This window comes from Psammomys obesus, unplaced genomic scaffold (assembly GCF_907164565.1).
Source record: "Psammomys obesus unplaced genomic scaffold, mPsaObe1.curated_primary_1811, whole genome shotgun sequence".
Taxonomy (NCBI): Eukaryota; Metazoa; Chordata; class Mammalia; order Rodentia; family Muridae; genus Psammomys; species Psammomys obesus.
In genome coordinates, this window is record NW_026594462.1 from 346137 (window position 1) to 370524 (window position 24388).

At 35.9% G+C, this 24388-nt stretch overlaps 1 protein-coding gene across 1 annotated transcript; it reads left to right on the forward strand.

The window, feature by feature from the left end:
• Positions 1-6491: 6491 nt before the first annotated feature.
• LOC129685539 (prolactin-8A9-like) lies at positions 6492-19257 on the forward strand. Its single transcript, XM_055619056.1, has 6 exons — positions 6492-6522; positions 13991-14169; positions 14910-14948; positions 15772-15879; positions 17913-18092; positions 19069-19257. Exons 1-6 carry the CDS (start codon positions 6492-6494, stop codon positions 19255-19257), a joined length of 726 nt encoding a protein of 241 aa, XP_055475031.1.
• Positions 19258-24388: the final 5131 nt, after the last annotated feature.

Genomic DNA, 24388 nt, shown 5'->3' on the forward strand with positions numbered 1-24388 from the left:
AACAACTCAAAAAATGCAAAAGAAAGGCACAACTACCAAACACATTATAGTGAGGTAGCATGACCATGATACCAAAACAGACAGACAACCAAAACAGTGAGGCAATTAACTTGAAAAAGAGCAATGGAAGACACAAGTTAGGGGATATAAGAAGGAAGGAAAGTGGAGAAATTATGTAATCATATTGCAATTTAGAAAAATTAAAATTTACATTCTTCCTGAAAGTATTCAAATATATAATGAATTTTCTAATTGAAATATAATTCATATTGTATTATAAATAAATATTTCCTAATTGAAATTCATTACATATTTGAATACTTTCAGGAAGAATGTAAATCCTGAGACACTTTGAAAGCAAACAAATGATGTAAACAATGAATTAAATTCATTAAACTATGGGTTATCATTATGAATCCCCATTTATATACATGATTAAGGAAGAAACGGTACATACTCAAGTATGAGCAATAAAATCACAGCCAGTCAGAGAGGAATAACTATTAATGTGTTACAGAGGTTTTTTGTTTGTTTGTTTTCCCATACCATGACTTTTCAGAAAAAGAATAGTTCTAGAGCCCTATGGAAGGGCTGGAGGAGCTGGAGTGGAGTCAAGGGCTCCACAAGAAGGAAGACCTACATAGTCACAGGGACATCTAGGTTGTTTCTAGTTTCTGGCTATTACAAATAAAGCTGCTATGAACAGAGTTGAACAAGTGTCCTTGTGGTATGGATGGAGCATCTTTGTGTATAACCCCAGGAGTCATATAGCTCAGTCTAGTGGTAGAATAATTCACAGTTTTTGGAGAAACGCACAGATTGATTTCCTAAGTGATTGTACAAGTTTGTACTTCCACCAGTAGTGGAGAAGGGTTCTTCTTTCTCCACATCCTTTCCAGCAGTTACTGTCACTTGAGTTTTTCTTATTTTAGCCATTCTGATGGGTGTAAGATGGAATATCAGAGTCATTTTGATTTTTTCATTCTCCTGATGACTGAGGATGTTGAACATTTCTTTAAGTGTTTCTCAGCCATTAGAGATTCCTCTGTTGAGAGTCCTCTGTTTAGCTCTGTACCCAACTTTTTAATTGGGTTGCTTGCTTTGTTGGTGTTTAATATCTTGAGTTCCTTATATATTTTGGATTATTGAAAATCTTTTACCATTCTGTAAGTTGCTGTTTTATCCTACTGACTGAGTCCTTAGAGCTTTTCAAAATCCTTCCAGAAGCTTTTCAGTTTCATGAGGTTCTATTTATTAATTGTTGATCTTAGTGCCTGACTTCTTCCTGTTCTGTTCTGAAAGTTGTCTCCTTGCCAATGTGTTCAAGACTTTCCCCCACTTTTTCTTCTAATATATTTAGTGTATCTGGATTTACGTTGAAACCTTTGATGCACTTGAGTTTTGTGCAAGGTGATGAATATGGATATATTTGGATTTGTCTACATGCAGACATCCAGTTATAACAGCACCATTTGTTGAAGATGCTTTCTTTTTTCAATTGTATGTGTTCCACTCTCAATTGATTTCTTCTATCGTTTGAGATTATGAACTACATAATTTCCTTATCACCTTTTGCCTTTCATAATCTTGTACATATTCCTACTTACTCTATTTGAAATTCATATCCTTTTGTATTTATTAACGATTGTTCTATACATATATGTATATACAGACTTATTCCTAAGAAAAACTTACAACATGATCATTCTGCATGATGTCACTATATGTATACTTCGTTTGGGATTAGATAAACAATTCATGTGCTCTTTACAGAGAAAACTATTTCAAACCTCTCAATATTCCTTAGTAGCCTATAAATCTTTGTGCAGATTTGAGGAAACTTTGGTTTTCCTCCCATCCACATTAATGACTTACACAACTAACACAACTGAAAAGGGAGTGCCTCCTCCCCTTCCCTCTGATCCTAGTCTATCAGGTCTCATCAGGAGTAGCTGCATTGTTTTCTTCTTTGCCTGCTAAGGCTGCACCCCCCTCAGGGGGAGATGTTCAAAGAGCTATTTTTCAAGATATAAAATATTGCAATAAAATTTAAAAAATATCGACATACTTTAAAACTGCTTGTTTCTTCACCATATTTTAATTCTTTAACATTTTAAAATAATTAATCAGTAACAATTGATATTAATAAGTAATAAGATAATTTGTAATAAGGTAGGTAATACGTATCTTTTTTTGTAGGAAGCACAAATTGAATTTCATGGTATTTTATCTTTTTCCATTATTATTATTATTATTATTATTATTATTATTATTATTATTATTATTTACTATTCATTTGATTTAGATCGCAGTTGAAGCCCCCTCATTATTTCTTCCTGGTCCCACCATCCATTCCCCTTCCTTCCCTATCCCTCTTCCATAGTCCACAGATAGGGGAAGTCCTCCTCTGCTACTGTCTGACCCTAGCCTATCAGATCCCATCAGGACTGCCTGGATCTTTTTCCTCTGTTGGCTAGTTAGGTCACCAACCATGGAGAAGTGATCAAGGAGGAGGCAAACAAGTTCATATCTGAGATATTTCACAGGACTCAAGGAAGAATAATTTGAGTGACTTCTTCAATGAGGTCTCTGTGTGAACTATGTTAAGAAGGTCAATCAATTTGGCTGACTGAAAAATTAGTTCTGCAATCTAAGACTAAGATCTACTCATTTCTGGCAATTTTATTGTTAAAAACTTTTGAAAAGTTTCAGTTAAAACAAATAAATCTTCCAGAACTGTTTTGTTAGTGGTTTGTTCTATCCGCCACAGTAGTTTTCAGAACTTTAGACCAGTATGGTTTTAGAACAGTAGTTCATATGTGAGGAGTATGTTTTGGTTTGCCAAGTTGGAAAACATGCCCTGAGATCTGAACCCAAATACACAGAATTTATAGGAAAAGACAGAATGAAGCTGCCTATGACTGTAACCCTGTTTTGGGAAGGTGGTGACAGTGGGATTCCTGGGGCTTGTAGTTAACCATTCTATCCAAATAATGAACACTATGTTCAGTGAGATAACCATGTGAGAGTGAATAAACATTCCTTCAAGATAGGTCCTCATATACATGTGTATGTACAGGTATAATTGCACATCTACACACACATTACACACACATACACATACATGAACATATATGCTTGCAGGTTTATACACATAGAGACACAAACACATAATCACAAATACACACATATTTGCAAACAATCACTGATGAACCTGTCTTGGTTCTTGATAAAACACTCCAACAAACCCTGCTTAAGGGAAAAAGAGATTTTTTTTTTCAAGCTCACTTTCATATGAATGACTCAAGATTGGAATTATTTTGTACTACTGATTAAACTGCAACTCCTCACTTAGAAATAATTCCTTCTGTTACCCCCAATCTTCTTTTTTTAAATTTTTTATTAATTACACTTTATTCACTTTGTATCCCCCCATAAGCCCCTCCCTCCTCCCCTCCCGATCCCACCCTCCCTCCCCTTTCTGCATGCATGCCACTCCCCAAGTCCACTGATAGGGGAGGTTCTCCTCTCCTTTCTGATCTTAGTCTATCAGTTCTCATCAAAAGTGGCTGCGTTGTCCTCTACTGTGGCCTGGTAAGGCTGCTCCCCCCTCAGGGGGAGGTGATCAATGAGCAGGCCAATCAGATTATGTCAGAGGCAGTCCCTCTTCCCATTACTATGTAACCCACTTGGACACTGCACTGTCATGGGCTACATCTGTGCAGGGGTTCTAGGTTATCTCCACGAATTGGAGATAACTTGGTTGGAGTGTGAGTCTCTGGGAAGTTCCCTGTGTTCAAATTATCTTGTTCTGTTGCTCTCCTTGTGGAGTTCCCGTCCCCTCCAGCTCTTACTATTTCCCACTTCTTACATAAAATTCCATTCACTCTGCCCATCAGTTGACCCCCAATCTTCTTTTACTGCTCTGCTAATATTTTTTTCTAAAGCACGAGTAGCTTATGTACGTTCCTCAGAGTACTGTTCCTGTATTAATTGTCTTGCCTTTCCAAATAAAAGTCTGAAGCCCTTGAAGAAGGGTCTTCAACTTTTATATTTATTAATAATGGACCAAGAGCTGCAAAAGTGCCCAAATATGGAGGCAAAAAAATTCACATTAGTAATATCAGTGGTATTAATAACGTTCTGTGTTGACCTGTAAGTGTAGAGATATTAGAGTTATTTGTGATTATGAAGTTTTCTTCTTTTAATCTAAGCTTAGGTTAATTTTCTCTTTTCAGTGTGAATGTGGGCTACACTTAGAGATAATTTATGCTTCTCTCTCTTTGTATGTGCATATATATGTATGTATTTGCTTGTATATTATTCAAGTATATATATGTGTACACACATACCTTTTTGCACATACATGTATACATGTGTACACACACATCTACTTTCAGAAATACCACAGTGTTGAGATTTAAAACTGTGCCTCATTGAGAATATAAAAATTAAGGTATTAGGGCTGGAGAGAGGACTCTGCACCTAATCACACTACATCTTCTCAGAGAGGGCCTGGGTTCAATTCTCAGCACCCACGTAACAGCTCAGAACTGTCTGTAACTCCAATTCTATGGGATCTGACAACCTCACACAGGTATACATGCAAGTAAAAAACTAATGTAGTTTTAATATATAAAATAAATTAATCATTGAAAAAGAATTAATGTATTATATTGTCTAAATACAGACAAAATAGTTGTGATTTTTGTTTGTTGTTTGTTTGCTAGATTTCACATACTTTTTTTCTCTTGAAAAACTCTGAGGAATCTTTCTGTTATGAAGTCTTATTTTTCAATGGGAACCTATTTGTGTCATTTATTTTCTGAGTACGCTGTAAGATAAAAATATTAAAAACACTGAGGAGCTGTAAACTGACATGAACTCAGTGGCAGGCTTTCTGATCACCTTTCCCTGGAGGGTGCAGCCATAGAAGGCCACAGAGAAAGATGGTTCCGCCAGGCTTGATGAGAACTGATAGGTTAGAGTCAGACAGAAGGAGAGAAGGACCTACCCTATCAGTGGACTAGGGGAGGGGCATAGGAGGAGAAGAGGGAGGGAGCATGGGATTGGGAGGAGAAGAAAGAGGGGGCCAGAGCCGAAATACAAAGTGAATAAATTGTAATAAATAATACATAAGAAAATTTAAAATATCCAAAATGGAAAAATATGTAAAATCTCCCTTGCTGATAATATAGGCAAGAAAAATTTAAAACAGTGATAAAATAGTCTAATAAAGAAGAATATGAAGGAAAGCTTTCTTTACATGAATCCAACCTCTACACGCTTTGCACATTTGGTGAACTATTTGAAAGGATACAGAAGACATCTGTTATAGAAACTATAAGACTGTACATACATGTAGGAAAAGGGTTTTCTGAGAACCATATGTTTGTTGAATTAAATCCATGAGATCAAGGTGACCCCGAAATCAGAGTTGCCTTTCCAAAGAGCTATTCAAAGGTCAGGCTTCTGAAGTCCCTCATACTATTCTTGCAGTTGTATCTTCTTTTGAATGCACACCAGGCCTAAATTTAGGTAGCATATACTCACTTTCCAAAATATGAGGACATTTGGTTGGCATTGGGATGGAAGATCCCTTTGTATTGACAGGATGTCAGAATCTGGGAGCCATTGTGGAGTTGACTTTGGAGAATTGTAACCAGTGGTACTATGGCCCAAGTGATAGTACTAGCAGGATGTGTATAAAGTTAGACTTACCGGGGAAATAGAGGCACAACTATTTTGATTTTGGTGCAATTTCTGAGATAATTAAGTCCAATTCCAAGGAAAGAATCCATATTTGGTATTGTCATCGAATGCACAGTCATTGGCTTGATAGGCCATAGGATCTAGAGAGGAGTTAAAAGAGTTTTTCTGTTAAATATATGTGATATCTTTCAAACTGACTTCTAAATATCAAAATTATATAATATATATCGATTATTGTATCTGTCAGCTTAGTTTATAGAAAATCACTCTTCACAGTAGTCAGTAACTAATGGCAGAGATTCAGGATAACACTATGGATAACTTACTAATGCTGTGGCATAGTAGTGAAATATTCAAGAAGGAATCCCTCTCTGTTCATAAACATCATGAAAGAAATACTAAAAAATATACAAGAGTCTAAGGAAGGGGAAGTGATTATGAACAACAATTTTCTTCTGTTCTGACATAAGTATTCATCATCAGGCCCTGAGATGACTTCAGAGATATGCAAAATACCTTGGACAAGAAGCAACACGTAGGAACAAGCAGAAAGAAATCCTCCAGAAACAGATAAGAATGCGATAATAAAACTGTTGACATTCCCTGGAGATAGACAGACATCGTTCAAGAATGAATATGATTTCTTGCTGTCGTATGGCTCTGCATGCCCTTGGGGCTATCTGCTAGAATATAAAGTAGGAGGAAACTAGCGAAAAGCATGACTCCAGTGAAGCAGCTCTCCAGACTCAGCACTCATCCTGCTTGGGACCTCTTCCGTGATGGAGCTGCCACTGAGTCAACTTAACTTCTGTAAGTGAATTCTCCCTTATGCCTCTCTGTGTTAAAAGGTCCAGTTAAGTTGTTCACTGAGTTCGATTTAATGGTGTTCTTAGGAATCTTTGATATTTAACCTGGCATGAAGAGATATTTGTTCATAGTTTACCAAAAGTAAAACTCAGCATAAACTTTCTCATATTTTTAACATTATTTTTTGAAAGCAACTGTACAAGAGCACAAGAGACAATTGTATAAGTAGTTTCAATATTCTTTAGCTTGAGACATGTTGCAATTTTGAAGATAGTCTGATTTTTCTCTATTGAAGTGAGAGAAGAAGAAGGAAAATGTTACTGGTTTCCAATGAGTAGAAATGACAAGGATCACTAAACATTTCCCAATGCATAGCATACCTTCCAGAACAAATGCTACAGTACAAAAGGACAATGTTTGGAATTTACAAATTTGGAAAATATTGAGGCTGTAAAGGTCAGTGGGTCCAACTCATCTCATCTCAAGGCAGAAGAAACAGTTTTGATTGTAAGTACTCTTCATTAGTTTTCTTATGGGAAAAAAAAAGCTGAACAAGCTTTACATTCTGAAAACTGAAGTAGAGAAAGATGGCAGATTGTGTCTTATATGTTTCCAGTTTAGTGCAAGCCAAATGATATCACAAAAAAGAGCTGACAAAGCACCATATTTTATAGGAAATATTTGTAGAAAAAAGTATGATAACAAAAATTATTAAATGAAATAAAAATACATTTTTTATATTTTTTGAGAATTTCATTCATGAATATTGTAATATATCACTCATCCAACTCTTCAAAAACCTTTTCCTACGGTCTTTCCCAAGTTCAGCACTTTTTTAAAAACATCATTATTGTTACTTATAGATGTGTGTAAACATATAAACAACCTGTTTAATCCATTTGGTGTTGCTCATATGTCTATGACTTTACACCAAACTATTTGGTATTGAATAATCAAATAAACATTCTGGACCTTTGGCATTTATATTTATTCTACCACTTACTCTAAGATGTTCCCTCAGCCTTACATGTAAGTTTCCTGTTGTGGTGCCTAAAGAGTAGCAATTTTGAGGTTGAAGAAAGCCTGATTAATGTTACAATTTTAAAAGTAAGCATTTTAAAGAGAAAAGAAAACAGATCAAATTGAGATTTAATGCTTCTGGTATAATATACTGACAAATTTATTATGTTTTCTCATTTATTTATTTTTATTCCCTTTACATCCTTTTAGCCCCTTCCCTCCTCCCATTCCATTCCCTCCTCTCCTTCCTCTTTCCCCCTGCCATTTTCTTCAGAAAAGGACGGCTCCCATTCCCATCCACTCCAGCTTTTCAAGTTGCATCATGACTGAACATATCCTCTAACCTTGTGGCCTGTCAAGGCAATCTCACCAGGGGAAAAAGTTTTAAAGGCTACCAAGTGAGTCTTTGTCTGATGCAGTCCTCACTGCTCTTACTAGAGGACCCCCTTGAATCCTGAGCTGCCCATTTGCTACATCTTTGTAGGGGTTCTAGGTACCGTTCATGCATGGTCCTTGCTTAGTGCTTCAATGTCAGCAAACCCCTTTGTTCCCTAATCAGTTGGCTCTGTTGTTTTCCTTGCAGAGCTCCTGTTACTTGCAGAGAATTTTCTTGTTCCTCCCACTATTGCCCAAGACTGCCTAAGCATCAATGTTTGGCTGTGAGTCTCAGCATCTCTTTTGAAGTTCTGCTGAGTAGAACCTCTCAGAGGACAGTTCTGACAGGCTCCTGTCTGCAAGCTGAGCAAAGTATCCTTCATAGTGTCAGGTGTTGGCACTCTTTTATATGGTGGGTCTTTTTTGGGCCAGGCATAGGCTGTGCATTCCTTCAATCTCTGCTCTATCTGCTTTAGCTTTCTCCCTGCACATCTCCTAGGCAGGGTAAATTCTGGTTGGAAGTTTTTCTGGTTGGATTTTCTGTTCACCATCCTTTATTAGAAAACTAGTTGAGTTAGAGGATATCCTCTTCAGTCTTTATGGTATTTGCTACTAGGAGTCTCTGCTTGAAACCCCGTCATACCTTTCCAGGAGCCTCCCTGACTTAGATCTCTAGCATGTCACCAAGATTTCCCCATCCTCAGTTACTCTCTTCTCTACAGGCCTTCTGTCAACCTACCCTTGCTCAAATCAGGTCTGATCTCCACCTACCTAACTCTCTGTGTTCCTTCTCCTACCTTGTCCTACCATTGTGTAAATGTACCACAATTTCTGTATCTACTCCTCCACTGAGGGACATCTAGGTTGTTTCCAGATTCTGCTTTTTAAAAAATAATTTTATTACTTATTACAATTTATTCACTTTGTATCGTAGCTGTGGTCCCCTCCCTCATCTCCTTCCAATCCCACCCTCCCTCTCTCTCTTCTCCCCCTATGCCGCTTTCCTAGTCCACTGTTAGGGGAGGTCCTTCTTCCCTTCTATTTGACCCTACCTATCATGTCTCATCAGAACTGGTTGCATTGTCTTCCTCTGTGGCCTGTCAAGGCTAAACCCCCCACAGGGGGAAGTGATCAGGGAGCCTGACACTGAGTTCATGCCTAAGACAGACCCTGCTCCCCTTACTAGAGAACCAACTTGGAGACTGAGTTTATGGGCTACATCTGAGCAGGGGTTTTAGGTTCTCTTCATGCATGGTCCTTGGTTTGGTTGGGCTATCAGTCTCCATAGGGTCCCAAAGTTCCAGTTTATTTTTGTTTGTTTGTTTGTTTGTTTGCTCTCTTATTCTCCTTTGGGAGCTCCTGTCCCCTCCAGGTCTTTCTATCTCCTCCTTCATAAAATTTCATAAAATTCCATGCACTCTGACCAAAGTTTAGCTATGATTTATCAAAGATTTTATTTATTTACCAAAGCTTTATCCTCTGCTTTGGTACCTTGATCAATAGAGTCTTTCATGGGCCTTCTGTGGTAGGCTCCTGTCCTTTACTCTGTCTCCTCTTGCTTCAGATGTCTATTACATTTGCCCTCCTGAATTAAGAATGAGCATCTTCATAAAGGGTCTTCTTTGTTGGTTAGATTCTTTAGTACTATAGATTTTAGGTTGTTTTCAGTTTCTGGCTAGTATGAGCTATCCAGAGCTGCTATGAGCAAATGGTTGAGCAAATGCCCTTGTTATACAGTTGAGCATATTTTAGATATAGGAGTGGTATAGCTGGCTCTTGAGGTAGCTCTATTTCTAATTATCTTAGAAAAATGCCAGATTGATTTTAAAGCTGGTTGTACAAGTTTACACTACCACCAGCAATGGAGGAATGTTCTGCTTTACCCAGACCCTCACCAGCATAAGCCTTGGCTTGAGATTTTGTTCTTAGCCATTCTGACTGGTGTGAGAATTTCAGAAACATTTTGATTCACATTTCCATGATTACTAAGAAAGTTGAGCATTTCTTCTTTTGTTTTTGTAATAGTTTTTAAAATACTTTTTATTTATTTTTTTTTTACAATTTATTCATTTTAAATCCAGATTGTAGCCCCTCCCTCATCAACTCCTGCTCTCACCCTCCCTCCCTATTCCCTTCCCCTAGTACACTGAAAAGGGGAGTTCTCCTCCCCTGCTACCTGACCCTAGCTTGTCAAGGCAATCAGGACTATCTAGATCCACTTCCTTATTTGCCTGGCAAGGTCACATAGCCAGGAGGAAGTGATCAAAGAGCTGGCAGCTCAGTCCATGACAGAGGCAGTTCCTGCCCTCCTTACTTGGTGCTCCACATGGAGATTGAACTGTCCATTGGTTACATTAAGCAAGGGGTCCTTGGTTGATGCTTCATTTTTTGTATAGCACCATTGGCTCAGACTGTTTTTAGCTTTGTTGGTCTCCTTGTGGGGTGCCTGTCCCCTTCAGGTCCTCCTATCCTCATCTTCCTTCTTCCATAAGACACCATGCACTCTGCCCAAAGTTTGGCTGTGATTCTCAACATCTGCTTCCATTTCCTGTTGGGTGGAGCATTTAGAGGACCTCTCTGGTAGCCTTCGTCCTGTTCTCTCTCTTCCACAGCTTCTGGTGTTTTTCCTAGTTGCCATTCTGAATGAGAATTAAGCATCCTCCCTAGGGTCCACCATGTTGTTTAGCTTTTTTAGGTCTGTAGATTTTTGTATCATTATCCTATATTCTATCCTAATATTGGCTTATAAGTGAGTATATACCATTTATGTCTTTATGGCTCTGAGAAGATTTCTTTAAGTGCTTCTCAGCCATTTGAGATTCCTCTGTTGAGATTCTTCGGTTTGGTTCCTTGCTCCATTTTTAAATTGGGTTATTTTGTTTATTCTTGTTTGATTTTTGAGTTCATTATGTATTTTGTACTAAATGTGTAGAACAAAGAGAGAATATTAAAAGCTGCAAGGGAAAAAGACCAACTCACATATAAAAGCAAACATATGAAAATTACATGTGATTTCTCATCAGAAACTCTAAACACCATAAGAGCCTAGACAGATATCTTACAGATACTAAGAGAACACAGATGTCAGTCCAGACTACTATCCCCACCAAAACTTTTAAACAGCATAGAGAAAAAAAAAGATATTCAACAACAAAAACAAATTAAAAATACCTATCCACAAATCCAGCCATACAGAAGATACTAGAAGGAAAACTCCAACCCAAGGAGGCCAACTGAACCTAGGAAAGCACAGGAAATAAATAACCCCACATCAGCAAATCTTTAAGGTGGGAAGCACATATACTCTATCACCAACAACATCAAAATAACAGGAAGTAACAACAACTAATCATTAATATCTCTCAACATCAATGGCATCAACTCCCCTATTAAAAGACACAGGTTAACAGAATGGATATGAAAACAGGATCCATCTTTCTGCTGCATATAAGAGACACATCACAGCAATAAAGATAGCCTCAGTGTAACTGGCTGAAAAAAAAAAGGTTTTGCACTCCAACAGACCCAAGAAGCAAGCTGGAGTAGCCATTGTAGTATCTAATAAAATAGACTTTAAACCAAAATCAATCAAAAGAGATAGAGAAGGACACTTCACACACATCAATGGGAAAATCCACCAAGATGATGTCTCAATTCTCAATATTTATGCCCCAAATGCAAGGGTACCCTCATTCATAAGTGAAACATTATTAAAATTTAAATCACACATCGAAACCCACCTGTTAATAATGGGAGACTTGAACACCCTACTATCTCCAATGGACAGATCGATCTTCAATACAGAAACTAAATGAGGAAAAAATAAAATACAGACATCATGAATCAAGTGAGCTTAACAGATAACTACAGAACATTTTACTCAAACACAAGAAAATAAACCTTCTTCTCAGCAACTCACAGAACCTTGTTCAAAATTGACCATATACTCTGCCACAAAGTAAGCCTCAGCAGATATAAGAAGACTGAAATAACTCCCAGTATCTTATCAGACCACCATGGATTAAAGTTCAACAACAGCAGAAATAATGGAAAGCCTATAAATTCATGGAAACTTAAAGACTACATATTCAAAGATCAGTGGGTCAGGGAAAAAATAAGGAGAGAAATTAAAGAGTTTCTAGTATTCAATGAAAATAAAGGTACAACATACTCAAACTTATGGGACAAAATGAACACAATTCTAAGAGGAAAGTTCATAGCACTAAACACCTTCCTAAAGAAATTAGAGAGATCCCATACTAGTAACTTAGCAGCACACCTGAAAGCTCTAAAGTAGAAAGAAGTAAATGAAACAAAGAGGAGCAGTTGACAGGAAACTCAGGACTGAAATAAAAAATTAGACACAAATAGGACAATACAAAGAATCAATGAAACCAAGAGCTTTTTTTTTTTTTTTTTTTTTTTTTTTTTAGAAAATCAACAAGATAGACAAGCCCTTAGCCCACTAACTAAAAGGCAGAGGGAGGTTATCCAAATTAACAAAATCAGAGACAAAAAAGGGAACACAACAACAAACACTGAGGGTTTCAAAAAATAAATCATTAGGTATTGCTTCAAAAGCTCATATTCCACAAAATTAGAAAATATAAAGGAAATGAACAATTTTCTGAATAGATTTCTTCTTCTGAACTTGAATCAAGATCAGGTACATAATTTAAACAGTCCAATAACACCTAAGGAAATAGAAGAAGTCATCAAAAGACTCCTAACCAAAAAAAAAAAAAAAAAAAAAAAAGACTATTTTCAGATTGTTTTCTCTCAAAATTCTACCAGACATTCAAAGAAAGAGCTAATACCAATACTCCTCAAATTATTCCACAAAATAGAAACTTAATTTATTCTATGAAACTACAGTAACCCTGAGACCTAAACCACACAAACACTCCATAGTTATTTTCAGATCAGTTTCACTCATGAACATTGATGTAAAAATATTCAACAAAATATGTGAAAACCAAATTTAAGAACAGATCAAATTCATCATCCACCATAATCAAGTTGGCTTCATCCAAGGGATGCAGAGATAGTTTGACATATGAAAATTGCTCAGTGCAATCTGCCATATAAATAAACTGAAAGAAAAAAAAAATCAAATGATTATCTTATTTGATGTAGAAAAATTCTCTGACAAAATCCAACATCCCTTCATGATAACTGAAGGGATAATCCAGCATCCCTTTCTATAAGTCTTGGAGAAATCAGAGATACAGATCTTTATCTAAACATAATAAAGCCTACATACAACAAGCTGATTAGCAGCAGCATCAAATTAAATGGAGAGTAACTCAAACAATTCGCTAAAATCAGGGATAAGACAAGGTTGCCGACTCTCTCCATAACTCTTCAATGAAGTAGTTGAAGTTCTAGGGAGAGCAATAAAAGAAATTAAGGGCATACAAATCAGGGAGGAAGAATTCAAAGTAATGCTATGTACATATGATATGGTAGCATGTGTTAATGATCTCAAAAATTCCACCAGTGAACTCCTACACCTGATAAGTAGCTTCAGCAAAGTGGCTGGATACAAGATTAATTCAAAAAACAAACAAACAGCAGCCCTCCTGAACACAAAGAACAAACTGGCTGAGTTTGAAATTAGGGAATCCTCCTCACAATGCCTACAAATAATATAAAGTATCTTGGTGTAGCTTTAGCCAAGCAAGTCAAAGAGCTGTATGACCAGAATCTCAAGTCTCTGAAGAAATAAACTGAAGAAGATGTCAGAAGATAGGAAGATGTCCCATGCTGGTGGATTGATAGGATTAACATAATAAAAATGGCCATCGTACCAAACACAGTCTACAGATTCAATGCATTTCCCATCAAAATACCAACACAATTCTTCACATACCTTGAAAGAGCAATCCTAACCTTCATATGGAAGAACAAAACAGAACAGAACAGAACAGAACAGAACAGCTGTTCAATGCCAGATATTCAATACCAAGTCACACAATAAGGCAAAATTTTTACACATAAAACTTTACTTAATCTTTTGAGCTTTGGAAACCTCAGATTAATGTATCATCCCTAAGTGGCTCTTGTTTCTATGTAGCAGGGACACTCCTGCTTTTGGTGATGTCAAACCTGCTGCAGTGGGAGAAAGCTACATCAATTCTTACATGTCATACTGAAGATGGAGGCTGTATGGAGCCCCTTGTGGAAACATTTAACAATGCCATCAACAAAGCTGAAACTATCCATAACCTTGTTCATCAATTACATGAAGAGTTTGTAAGTACCTCAACCTTCCTGCTAATGTTTGAACTGCTCTAGATCTGAGACATTACGTATCATGACCCAAATATGAGAAATATACCTTAAAAGGTAAAGAACCCACGAGCTACTGAAACGTGCACAGGGTCGATTGCACAGCTTCAGAAATTTCAAAGAAACCAATGAGTTTTTTAGTTTTTTTTTCTATAATAAAAAAACAAAAACCTATGGTATAAACCTTTAAATTTTGCCCAGGTAAGGTATTCTCACTTTCCATTGGTGTATTCAGGGTCACGAACTTCCATCGATTATGTTCATTTAGCACATTGCAAATATTCACTGTAGAAGATGTGTATTGCAGTGATACAGTGGACTACAAATTTGGAACACAGGTAAACTAAATCATGGGAATTGGAAAGGAAAAAAGAAAGAAAAAAGAAAGAAAGAAAGAAAGAAAGAAAGAAAGAAAGAAAGAAAGAAAGAAAGAAAGAAAGAAAGAAACTTAGTCTTTCAAGTAACCCCCTATTGGGAAATGTGATTTAAAGGTTTTCAGTGCTCTAGTTTGTCCAATATCTGTTCCTTTCTATATGTCATTTCTCAAGGTCAGAAAATACAAAGGAAGAGAAAATAGGCAAACATTCAGTATGTTGAATATCAGGAGAATGTGTCTCTGTTTGCAATAAACATGTCTTCATCTTCGGGGTTTTTTTAATATTATTATTGACTGAATTTTATTTTTTTTCCTTTACATGACTCAGTTCTACAACGAATTTTCTTCCAGTCAGTTTTCTATTATTGTAAGTACCTAACTTCTTCCCAGCTGCTTCCCAAAGGCAGCCTCTTGTCAATGTTTGCAACTTAAATGAGAAAGCATCACACAGTATTTTTAGTTTCTATTCTTAACTGACAGTTTTTCAACTTCCTAACCTTCACAATAATCCACTAAACCTCCAAAACTTGGTGATTATTAGAAGTAATTAAGATATTCTAAATTATATATTTAAACAAATTTAATATTTCATTAGTCATTCAAAATTAATACATAACATTAATGATGTTTTATAATTTTGATGACTATAGTTTACTATAGAAAATTCTATTTTTCATGAATAATATTGTCACAATGCAAAAAAATTTATTATAAAACTATTATCATCTTTGTCTTACACAGCTATATTTACGCAATGTTAAATTAATGAATTTATAATTATGATGTCCGGGTAAGAAGATATCATTATTTATCGACAGAAAATAGAATGATTGATAAATATGTGATTTGGCTTTGTGCTGAAATACTACAGAAAGATGATAATTAAAACATTTAGTTTTGATAAATTTACCCCTTTCAATGTTGGTCTTGTTAATAGTAACTTTCAGGAAAAGTGAAAAGATTGTAGAAGAAGAGAGGAGGGGTACAAATGTGAGTGAGAACCCACATTAAGATGCAGGTATATGAGACACAGAATAAGGTGATGGGTACTTTCTTAATTTGTTAATATCAGCATTCATGAAGTACTTATTGTTAAAATTTATATAGCCATCAAAATGCTTTAATATTCTGGTTATGAAGTCATTTAAACAATTTCTAAAGTCTAAATAAATTTTTGTGTTTGTTTTGAGGTTGACCGAGTGCATAAGAGGGATCAGACTGCTTTCACAGCCAAAATTTCCTGTCATTCTAATACCACAAACCCTACAGCTAGTGGAACTGAACAAACAAATATAAAAGTAAGTTTCCTTCATGGGTTTTTCACAAAACATCACAGGCAACGCACTAGATTTGTGCTGTTTTTGGTTATTTTAGGCATTTTGATAGATGCAATAATCATGCATGTAGGAAAATTGGAGGAAAGCATAAATAGTATGTTTTATTTTTTGATAAATAAATGAAATACACTATTAACAGTATAGCAAATTCTTAAATAGTCCTTTTAGAGGATGGTATTTTAGGGAGGACTTGACACTGAAATTATATTTACTACTTTTTAGAATATTTTGAGCTAAATTGGCTATTTGTGATTATATATTCACACCTATATAAGTGATGGAAATGAAGCTGTATTCATTATATGCTGTTAAGGTGTTCTTTATGGCTGTATGACTGAATACTACTCCTTCTCTATATGTCCTGGCTCTATTTCTATTTTTTTAACTTTTTTTTATTAATTATACTTTATTCATTTTGTATCCCCCCATAAGCCCCTCCCTCCTCCCCTCCCATTCCCACCCTCCCTCGCCTTTCTGCATGCATGCCCCTCCCAAAGTCCACTGATAGGGGAGGTTCTCCTCTCCTTTCTGATCTTAGTCTCTCAGTTCTCATCAAAAGTGGCTGCATTGTCCTCTACTGTGGCCTGGTAAGGCTGCTCCCCCCTCAGGGGGAAGTGATCAAAGAGCAGGCCAATCAGATTATGTCAGAGGCAGTCCCTCTTCCCATTACTATGTAACCCTATTTCTATTTTTATTTCTATTTTTTCTATCTCCCTCTCTTTCTGTGACTCTCTATGCCTTAATATAAATCCAGAAGAGCAAAATAATTCTGTTGAATACTAGCATTATGTTTCTTAGTACACAACAATTCCCCAATTCATGTAGATATTATCTACATATCACAGTCGTTCTATTTTATGGTTGCTATCATCTCCTCATTCTGACTCCCTATAATATAATATAAGAATATGACTTAAGTGGGATATTATATGACAGCAATAGGGAAAGTGAGGACAAAGATATGAAGAAAATGATTCCCTAGAGGTACAATTTTTGTAGACATGTCAAAAAGTACTCTCTTAGCATTGCTATATTTGCACCTCACAAAAAACTTAATGAGAGGCGGTAACTAATAAAAAGAAATGGAGGTTTTGAAAAGTTTTACAAGATATTTACGCTTGCCTGGAATTTAAGAATGCAAGTGGGCACTCCATTCAACTGCAGATCTCAAACTGAATCATGTGACAGCTTGTTCCCATTTATTGCCATCACTATTTGCCTGCTCCTTTCTTCAATGGCATTTATATCTTCCTAGTGTAATGAATGGGACTTAGTCTACTCTCATTTTTATCATCACCGAGGAAACTGAAAAACCTCAGTAGAGTGAATAATTTAAATCACACATGAGCATTAAATACTGGAGAATCAAAATTCTGCTGTGATTTTCATGGATTCTATTATTAAAGCCAATGTTCTGTCATAGTTATTCACATATTCAGGCCAACAAATATACTGCTTTTTCAGAGGCAAAGGAAAAGCACAAAAAGGAGTACCACACTCTCTTCATTGTATCTTTGTTCTCATTTATTAATTTCACCTAGAAATCATACATGTGTACATTAATGAAAGCCATGAATCTCTGAGTGAAAATGATTTAAGCCACTTTCTCTGGTTAGAGCCATCTATCTTTCCTGAGTCAAATCTTATTGGCATCTAGTGAGCCCCAGAAAGACCTGTTTTACCAATTGATAGACAAATAACCAAATAACAAATGTCTCATTATAGAGGAAGGTGTTTGAATTTAACAAGCAGGACATAACATGAAGTCCTATCTCAGAAAAATGCTCATTTATAAGCATCATAATTTATTTTATTTTGTAGACAATAGACAAATGTTTAAAATTTACATTCCACACCATGTAATATCTATATTACTTGTGTCATTATACATAGTTAAAAACATGTTTCAGTTTAGCTTCTCTACGTGAACATTACATGCAACAACCTGCTTTACTGAAATTTTTAAATGCAATGTTTCTACCTTGTTTTCTCAGACCAAAAGATATATAAAAATTATTATCAATTCTGTGGGTGCCTGGATCAGCCCTCTATATCATCTGGTGATTGAACTGAGTGCCATGGAAGGAGTTCCTGAAACTATCCTTTCAAAAGCCAATGAGATGGAAGAGAACAACAGAGAAATCCTGGATGACCTTAGATGGATACTCACCAAGGTGAGAAATTTCCCATTAGATATTCTGATTCATAAAACAGATAGTTTCTAAAAATTAAAAAAAAAATATTCTGAAATACTTCTTTTTCCAGAGTGAAACATAGAGTTCTGATTTTGTGAGCAATCTTCTTGTAAGACTATGTTTCTTAACCTGTGGGTTATTACTCTTTTGGTGGTCAAATGACCCTTTCACAAGGATGGATTATCAGATCCTGGATATCAAATGTTTCCATTATGATTAATTACAGTCACAAAATATCAGTTATTAAGTAGCAACAATAATATTTATGGTTGATGCTTACCATAGCATGAGGAACTGTATTAAAGGCTGACAACATTGGAATAGGCGAGAAATGCTGCTCTAAGAAGTTGCTGGCAGCTCCAACCCTCTCAGAGATTCTTCTTGTCACCAACCACCAGGGGGATTGGAATGAAAAACAGTTGCTAATCTTAGGGACTTAGAGAACACTATTCCTGGATAGAGTGAAAAGAGCTCAGCTCCTTTGAACACAGTCATCTTTTGACTCTGCTTATTAAATCACCATCTGATATTCATCACGTGAGATTTTCATCATAATCATCACAAAAATGGATTTGATTGAAATGTATAAAAAATAGTGGTGCATATCAGCTTCTGTAAAACACAAAGGACATGCAGGAGTCTTCTGAGTGAAAATTTGACACCAGCTCTTCCAATGTCCCAGAATCAAATAGAAATTTCCTAGTTCTCTGCTTTGAAAGGACATAGTTTCTTCCTAATCCATTACATGTTAGAACAAATTCAGATGAGTCCTGAGCATCCTTTCTAAACGAGTAGCTGCTTGAGAGTCTCCTGGCCTGGATAAATGAATACCCGTTACTCTGATGGAAGCAGTACATTTCTGAATGTGTTTTTCTGATTAAACAAGTAAGAAACAGGGAGAGAGGAACTCTAACAATATACTCAACAAGTAACGCACTCTCATTTTGATTTATAGGCCTATCCTAAAACAAAGAAGAAGGAAAACTTTCCCAGCTGGAACTATCTCCCATTCTTAAAGTCAAATGACAAATATTATAAGTTTTTGGCAATGTACAACCTTTCTAATTGCCTAAAAACTAGTATATCCCACACTACGCATCATCTCAGAGTTCTGAAGTGTCAAGTAACCAGAAAAGGTTGCTAAGTGCACCCTGTCTGCTTTGAAGGTGGTCCATGACAGCCCACTGCTGAGAAGTTTCTTGTAATTTTATACCTTTGAGTGAATTTGTGGGTGTAATGTGTCTCTCATTACAAAATAAAAACCATTCTTCTCAGAAATATTCATGTCTAAAAGCCTATTTTTTATTCGCTAAATAGAATGCCAGTCAACAAAGTTAGCATGCCCCTATCAAATTTATAACAAACAATAGTTGTTAAACATGCAAAAAAAATTTACAGTTCATTTCGGTTCATTACTCAGAATATTGCTTCACGTAAAAGTAATGGAAGTCAAGTTATTAGAAAGTTTCAACTCTAACAAATCTCTGTACCATAACAAGAAATATAAAGTTCATAGTGCTTCATGAAATCCAGACTGTTCTGAGGAAACAAGGTTCACAGTGAAAGCACAGTGAAAGCCAATAAAATTGATATTTAAGTCCACAGCCCCAAGAGGGCTGGGAGGGAGAGTGGCATGGTGTGGATATGGTAAAAACACAGTGAATTGATGGATGAAATTTCCAAGGAATTATTTTTTAAAAATTAAAAACTGTTTTAGGATGCAAATACCAGTTAGTCAAGACTCCTAGTAAGCAGAGGATGGGCGGTCACTGGCATAAATTCTGTTGCATGCTTTTTGATCACTTCCCCCTGGTGAATAGGCCTTGACAGGTCACAGAGGAAGATGATCCAGACATTTCTGAGGGATTTTATAGACTAAGGTCAGATCACAGGGCAACAGGATTCCCCATTTCAATGGACTAAGGGACGGAATGGGCAAAAGCAAGAGGAAAGACCAGGAGAAGATGAGAGAGAAGAGGCTACAATTGGAATATAAACCGAATAAATTAAAAAAATTAAAATTAAAAAAAATCACAAAATTATGAATGATTTATTTTCTGTCAAGCACAGAGGTACACACACACACACACACATACACACACACACACAGAGAGAGAGAGAGAGAGAGAGAGAGAAAGAGAGAGAAATACACACACATTTTATTTTTCCGGTTTTTTGAGACAAGGATTTTTTGTGTAGTCCTTGCTGTCCCAGACTTGTTTTGTAGAACAGCTTGCCCTGAACTCACTGATATGCACCTGACTCTGCCTCCCCGAGTTCTGGGACTGTAGACATGTGTCAGCCCGCCAAGCTCAGCACATATTTTTCAGTATAATATGTGCAAGCATAATTTAACATAGGATGAGATGACTGCTGACCATGGTTAAGAAATTTTCATGTAAGGAATGTAAAGGCCACTAATAAAACCTAAATCAATAAGGTATGGTAGAAGGTAGAGTCAAAGTAACACAGATCTCATTATTTTCTCCATAGAGGTGCAGAAGGCTTTTTACATCTGTGACCGTCCTTTCATGATAAACACCCTAATTAACCTGGGAAAATATGAATAGATACAAATATAATGAATGCAAACCGTGATAAAACTGATGCCATCATTGCACCAAATGGAAAAACAATACGGTTTTATATTTCAAGGCTATCTATTCTCCAACTTGTACTCTTACTAAATATTTTGCTTAAGATCAATGCTAGAAATATAAAACAAGAAATTACAATAAAGGGGGCGTAATAAAATAAGTTCTATACTTATCGCTATTTCAGATTACTTGATTCTATAATTCAAGTACACAAAAGGATTCCACCAGAAAATTGTTGCATCAGATAAGAGTGTCAAAAGATAGAAAGATGGAATAAAAATAAGTCTTGTATGTGTATATATATATATATATATATATATATATATATATATATATATATATATACACATCTATAAAAATGTTAGAATGGAGTTCTTAACAGGGTATGGCTATGCCCCTACTAGAACCACAAGATAACAAATAAAGAGATTGAAAAACACAGTGCCAAATATAGATTACATCTTTTCAAGCTGCTGATGATTAAGGTTCCATAGACCACAAACCAAAAAGTCTATTGCCAGTGCTTCTTGTTATTCTCTAGAACTTAATGGTAAAATACTATTACTGAGTATACCATACACTTGAAGCATAGAAGAAAGAACGACCAAGATATGACATGTACCTGGATGATTCATCACTACTGCCTAACTTTCATGGTATAGAAGGTGCTATGAATGCTACAAGAGGGGAAAAGCAATCATCAGCTATACCCAGGCATGCAGCCTGTGAGCTACCACAGCAGCCTGCCTGGCAAGATATGATCGTTGTTACAATAATAGCACGAATGTCCTGGGATTAACTAACTACTTTCTGGTTATGTTTAATGACTGCTATATATTATGGAACCCATAGCTTGTAGTTATAATAGTTATCAAAGCCCCAAACTTGTGGATAGACAGGTCATGTTCCTAGGGAAGAAACTAGTAGAATTTTTCTGATAATGGGACATACTATTGAACTGGCTATCAGTAACTTACTGTTACATGCCCAGCTTAGCGCCTCTCTCAGCCAAATCAGTCCATGTTGAATATAAAAATTTAAAACTCTTTCCAGAGTATATAAATTATCACTCTACAGACCAAGTCTTACCAGAAATAATCGTTATGTAATTTAAATTGTAGCATACATGTTTCTATAATTACATTATGCTTTATAACTCAAAGTTTGAGTAAAGAACAAATACATTGATAATAGAAATGGCTATTCTGAAGCATTCCCTAGTCAATGTAAGAATATTTAATCTTTAAAATTTTTTTATTATCATAATTTATTAAAATTTATTCAATTTGCATTCTGGCTGTGTTCCCTTCCCTCATCTCTTCCCAATCCCACCTTCCCTTCCTATAATCCCCCTATACCCCTCCTAGTCCACTGATAGGTGAGGTCTTACTCCCCTTCTATCTGACCCTAGACTATTGGATTTCATCAGGACTGGTTGCATTGTCTTCCTCTGTGGCCTGGCAAAGCTGCACCCTCCCCCAGTGGAAGCTGATCTGCCACTAGAGAAAGCCCTTTTTTTAAATTTAAATCTAGTGTTAAATGTTCTCTACATACATAAGTGAATACAGGAACTCTTACAGTGATCAAACAAAATATTATTTTATGCATAATTTAAATATATGATTTTTATAGTTTCAGAAGTAGCTGAGAATAAAAATATAGGTCCTTATATTCATGCTGAAGAATGTACTAGTGACTAAAGACCATTAGATCTTTTATTATCTGACTGCCAATTGTCAAATAATAAATTTTCTGAAATTTCATATTCGAATCCTTTCTGGAAGAATGTAAATTCGGGGACACTCTGACAACAAAATAATAATGTAAACAATAAACTTAACTCACCGTAGTTATTATTATGGATCACAGTTTGTATACATGATTAAGAAGAAATAATAAGTACTCAAATGTTAACGATAAAAATCACAGCAATCAGAGAGGAAAAGCTATTAATGTGTTACAGAGTAGTTTTCAACATCTCAAGACTTTTAAGAAAAAGAAGGGTTGTAGAGTCCTATGGAAGAGTTTGGAGAACAATTGAGGGAGTGGGATGGGGCCAGGGGGTGCACAAGAAGGAAGACCTACAGAGTCAACTAATCTGGACACATGAGGACTCACAAAGATGGAACCACCAAACAAAGAATATTCATCAATTTTTGGTAACTGTTCTGATGTTGGTCCTCAAGATCTGGTTACATCTATCCTTGTTCTATAAACCTGCCTAAGACATACTTGATTGCTTGAATAAACAGCCTATACCTAGGTAGAGCAGAATGGGGATGACATAGCTAAGGTTCCAGGGATTTAGAGGCCAGGAAAATCATGGGAGTTAGACATATCTAAAGAGAGGAGGAAGGAGGACAGCATAATGGGTTAATGTATAGAAGGAATCACGTGGGCCTGGAGGAAGAAATCCAGTATTGGAATGGAAAGTCCCAGATGAAGAATATAAGAAAATATTTATAAGATCATGGATGGAAGATAGGTTAGATGAGGATGGTTTAGGAGGATGGCATTGGACGGGGGCTGTGAGATGAATGGTGAGGTTATTGATACAGCGTAGATGAAATATTTGCTTGGTCCAATGTAATAAGGCAATTATAAATTCTAAAAGGTGTCTGTATTTTATTATTATGATAGGTGGATCTTATTGTCATGATAATCATAGGTTAAATAATAAAAAAATATAGCTCAACAATCCTTATTATTTAATACCACACATGAGCTTGTCCTAAGCCCCATGAATATATTTAACAGATGCACAGTTTCACCTACATGTGGATCTCCCAACAACTGGAGCAAGAGGAGTCTCTGACTTCAGATCTAGTCTCCCTTCAGATCTAGTTCCTCTAACTAGGCTTTAGTGGGAGATGATGTGTCTAGTTCTTCAGAGACTTAGTATAACAGGGCAGGATAGTACACTGGAGGACCTCCCCTTTCTCTCAGAAGGACAGGAGAGAATTAGGAAGAGGGGCACACAAGAGTGAGGATTGGGAGAAGAGGATGGGGCTGCAATCTGGGTTTATTACATAAAAAAAAAAACAGGGTGAGTAAATAAATAAAACTAAAAACAAAAAAATGTAGAGGTGTTTGGTATTATTCTTGGAATGAAATGTGCCAAAAAAGATAAGAGATTTGATTAATCATGTGAAAAAGTTAAGTTTTTTTTTTTTTTTTTTTTTTTTTTTTTTGTCTCCCAAGGGTCAAAATAACAGTGGAGAAACATCTAATAAAACCTGGGATTCAGTTTAACCAAGTGAAGGTATTTATTTTTATTTTACTGTAAATAAATATATTATAAAAATAATATTGAATAAAATAATTTCTAAAAATCAATAAAAAGAAGATGTAAATGTACAGGTAGGAAAAAGAATGATTCTGTATTTATTTATGGAAAAATGTCTCTCACGGGGTCATGTACCTGAAGGTATCATACTTCTTTTCAGTTACACAGCCATGGAAGATTTCAGAACCTTAAAATCATTAGTAAGATTTAAAAATCTATGGTTCTCCCTATAAAGAATTCACACAACCTACTGAGTAAGGGCAGTAACAACACAAATAGGGGGAAAAAAGTATCAGAATGAAAGGAGGAATGAAATAAAGGGAGAGGTGGAGAGATTAAAAAGTCAGTGAAGGAGATAAAAATGGGAAGAACAGGAAAACTCAAGAGGATTG

Bases quoted from the DNA above. Each gene is read 5' to 3' on its own strand.
- LOC129685539 (XM_055619056.1), top strand. From the start codon at position 6,492: ATGGAGCTGCCACTGAGTCAACTTAACTTCT. The intron at 6,523-13,990 runs GTAAGTGAATTC...GTTTCTATGTAG, and splicing joins ACTGAGTCAACTTAACTTCT to CAGGGACACTCCTGCTTTTG. The intron at 14,170-14,909 runs GTAAGTACCTCA...TACATGACTCAG, and splicing joins ATCAATTACATGAAGAGTTT to TTCTACAACGAATTTTCTTC.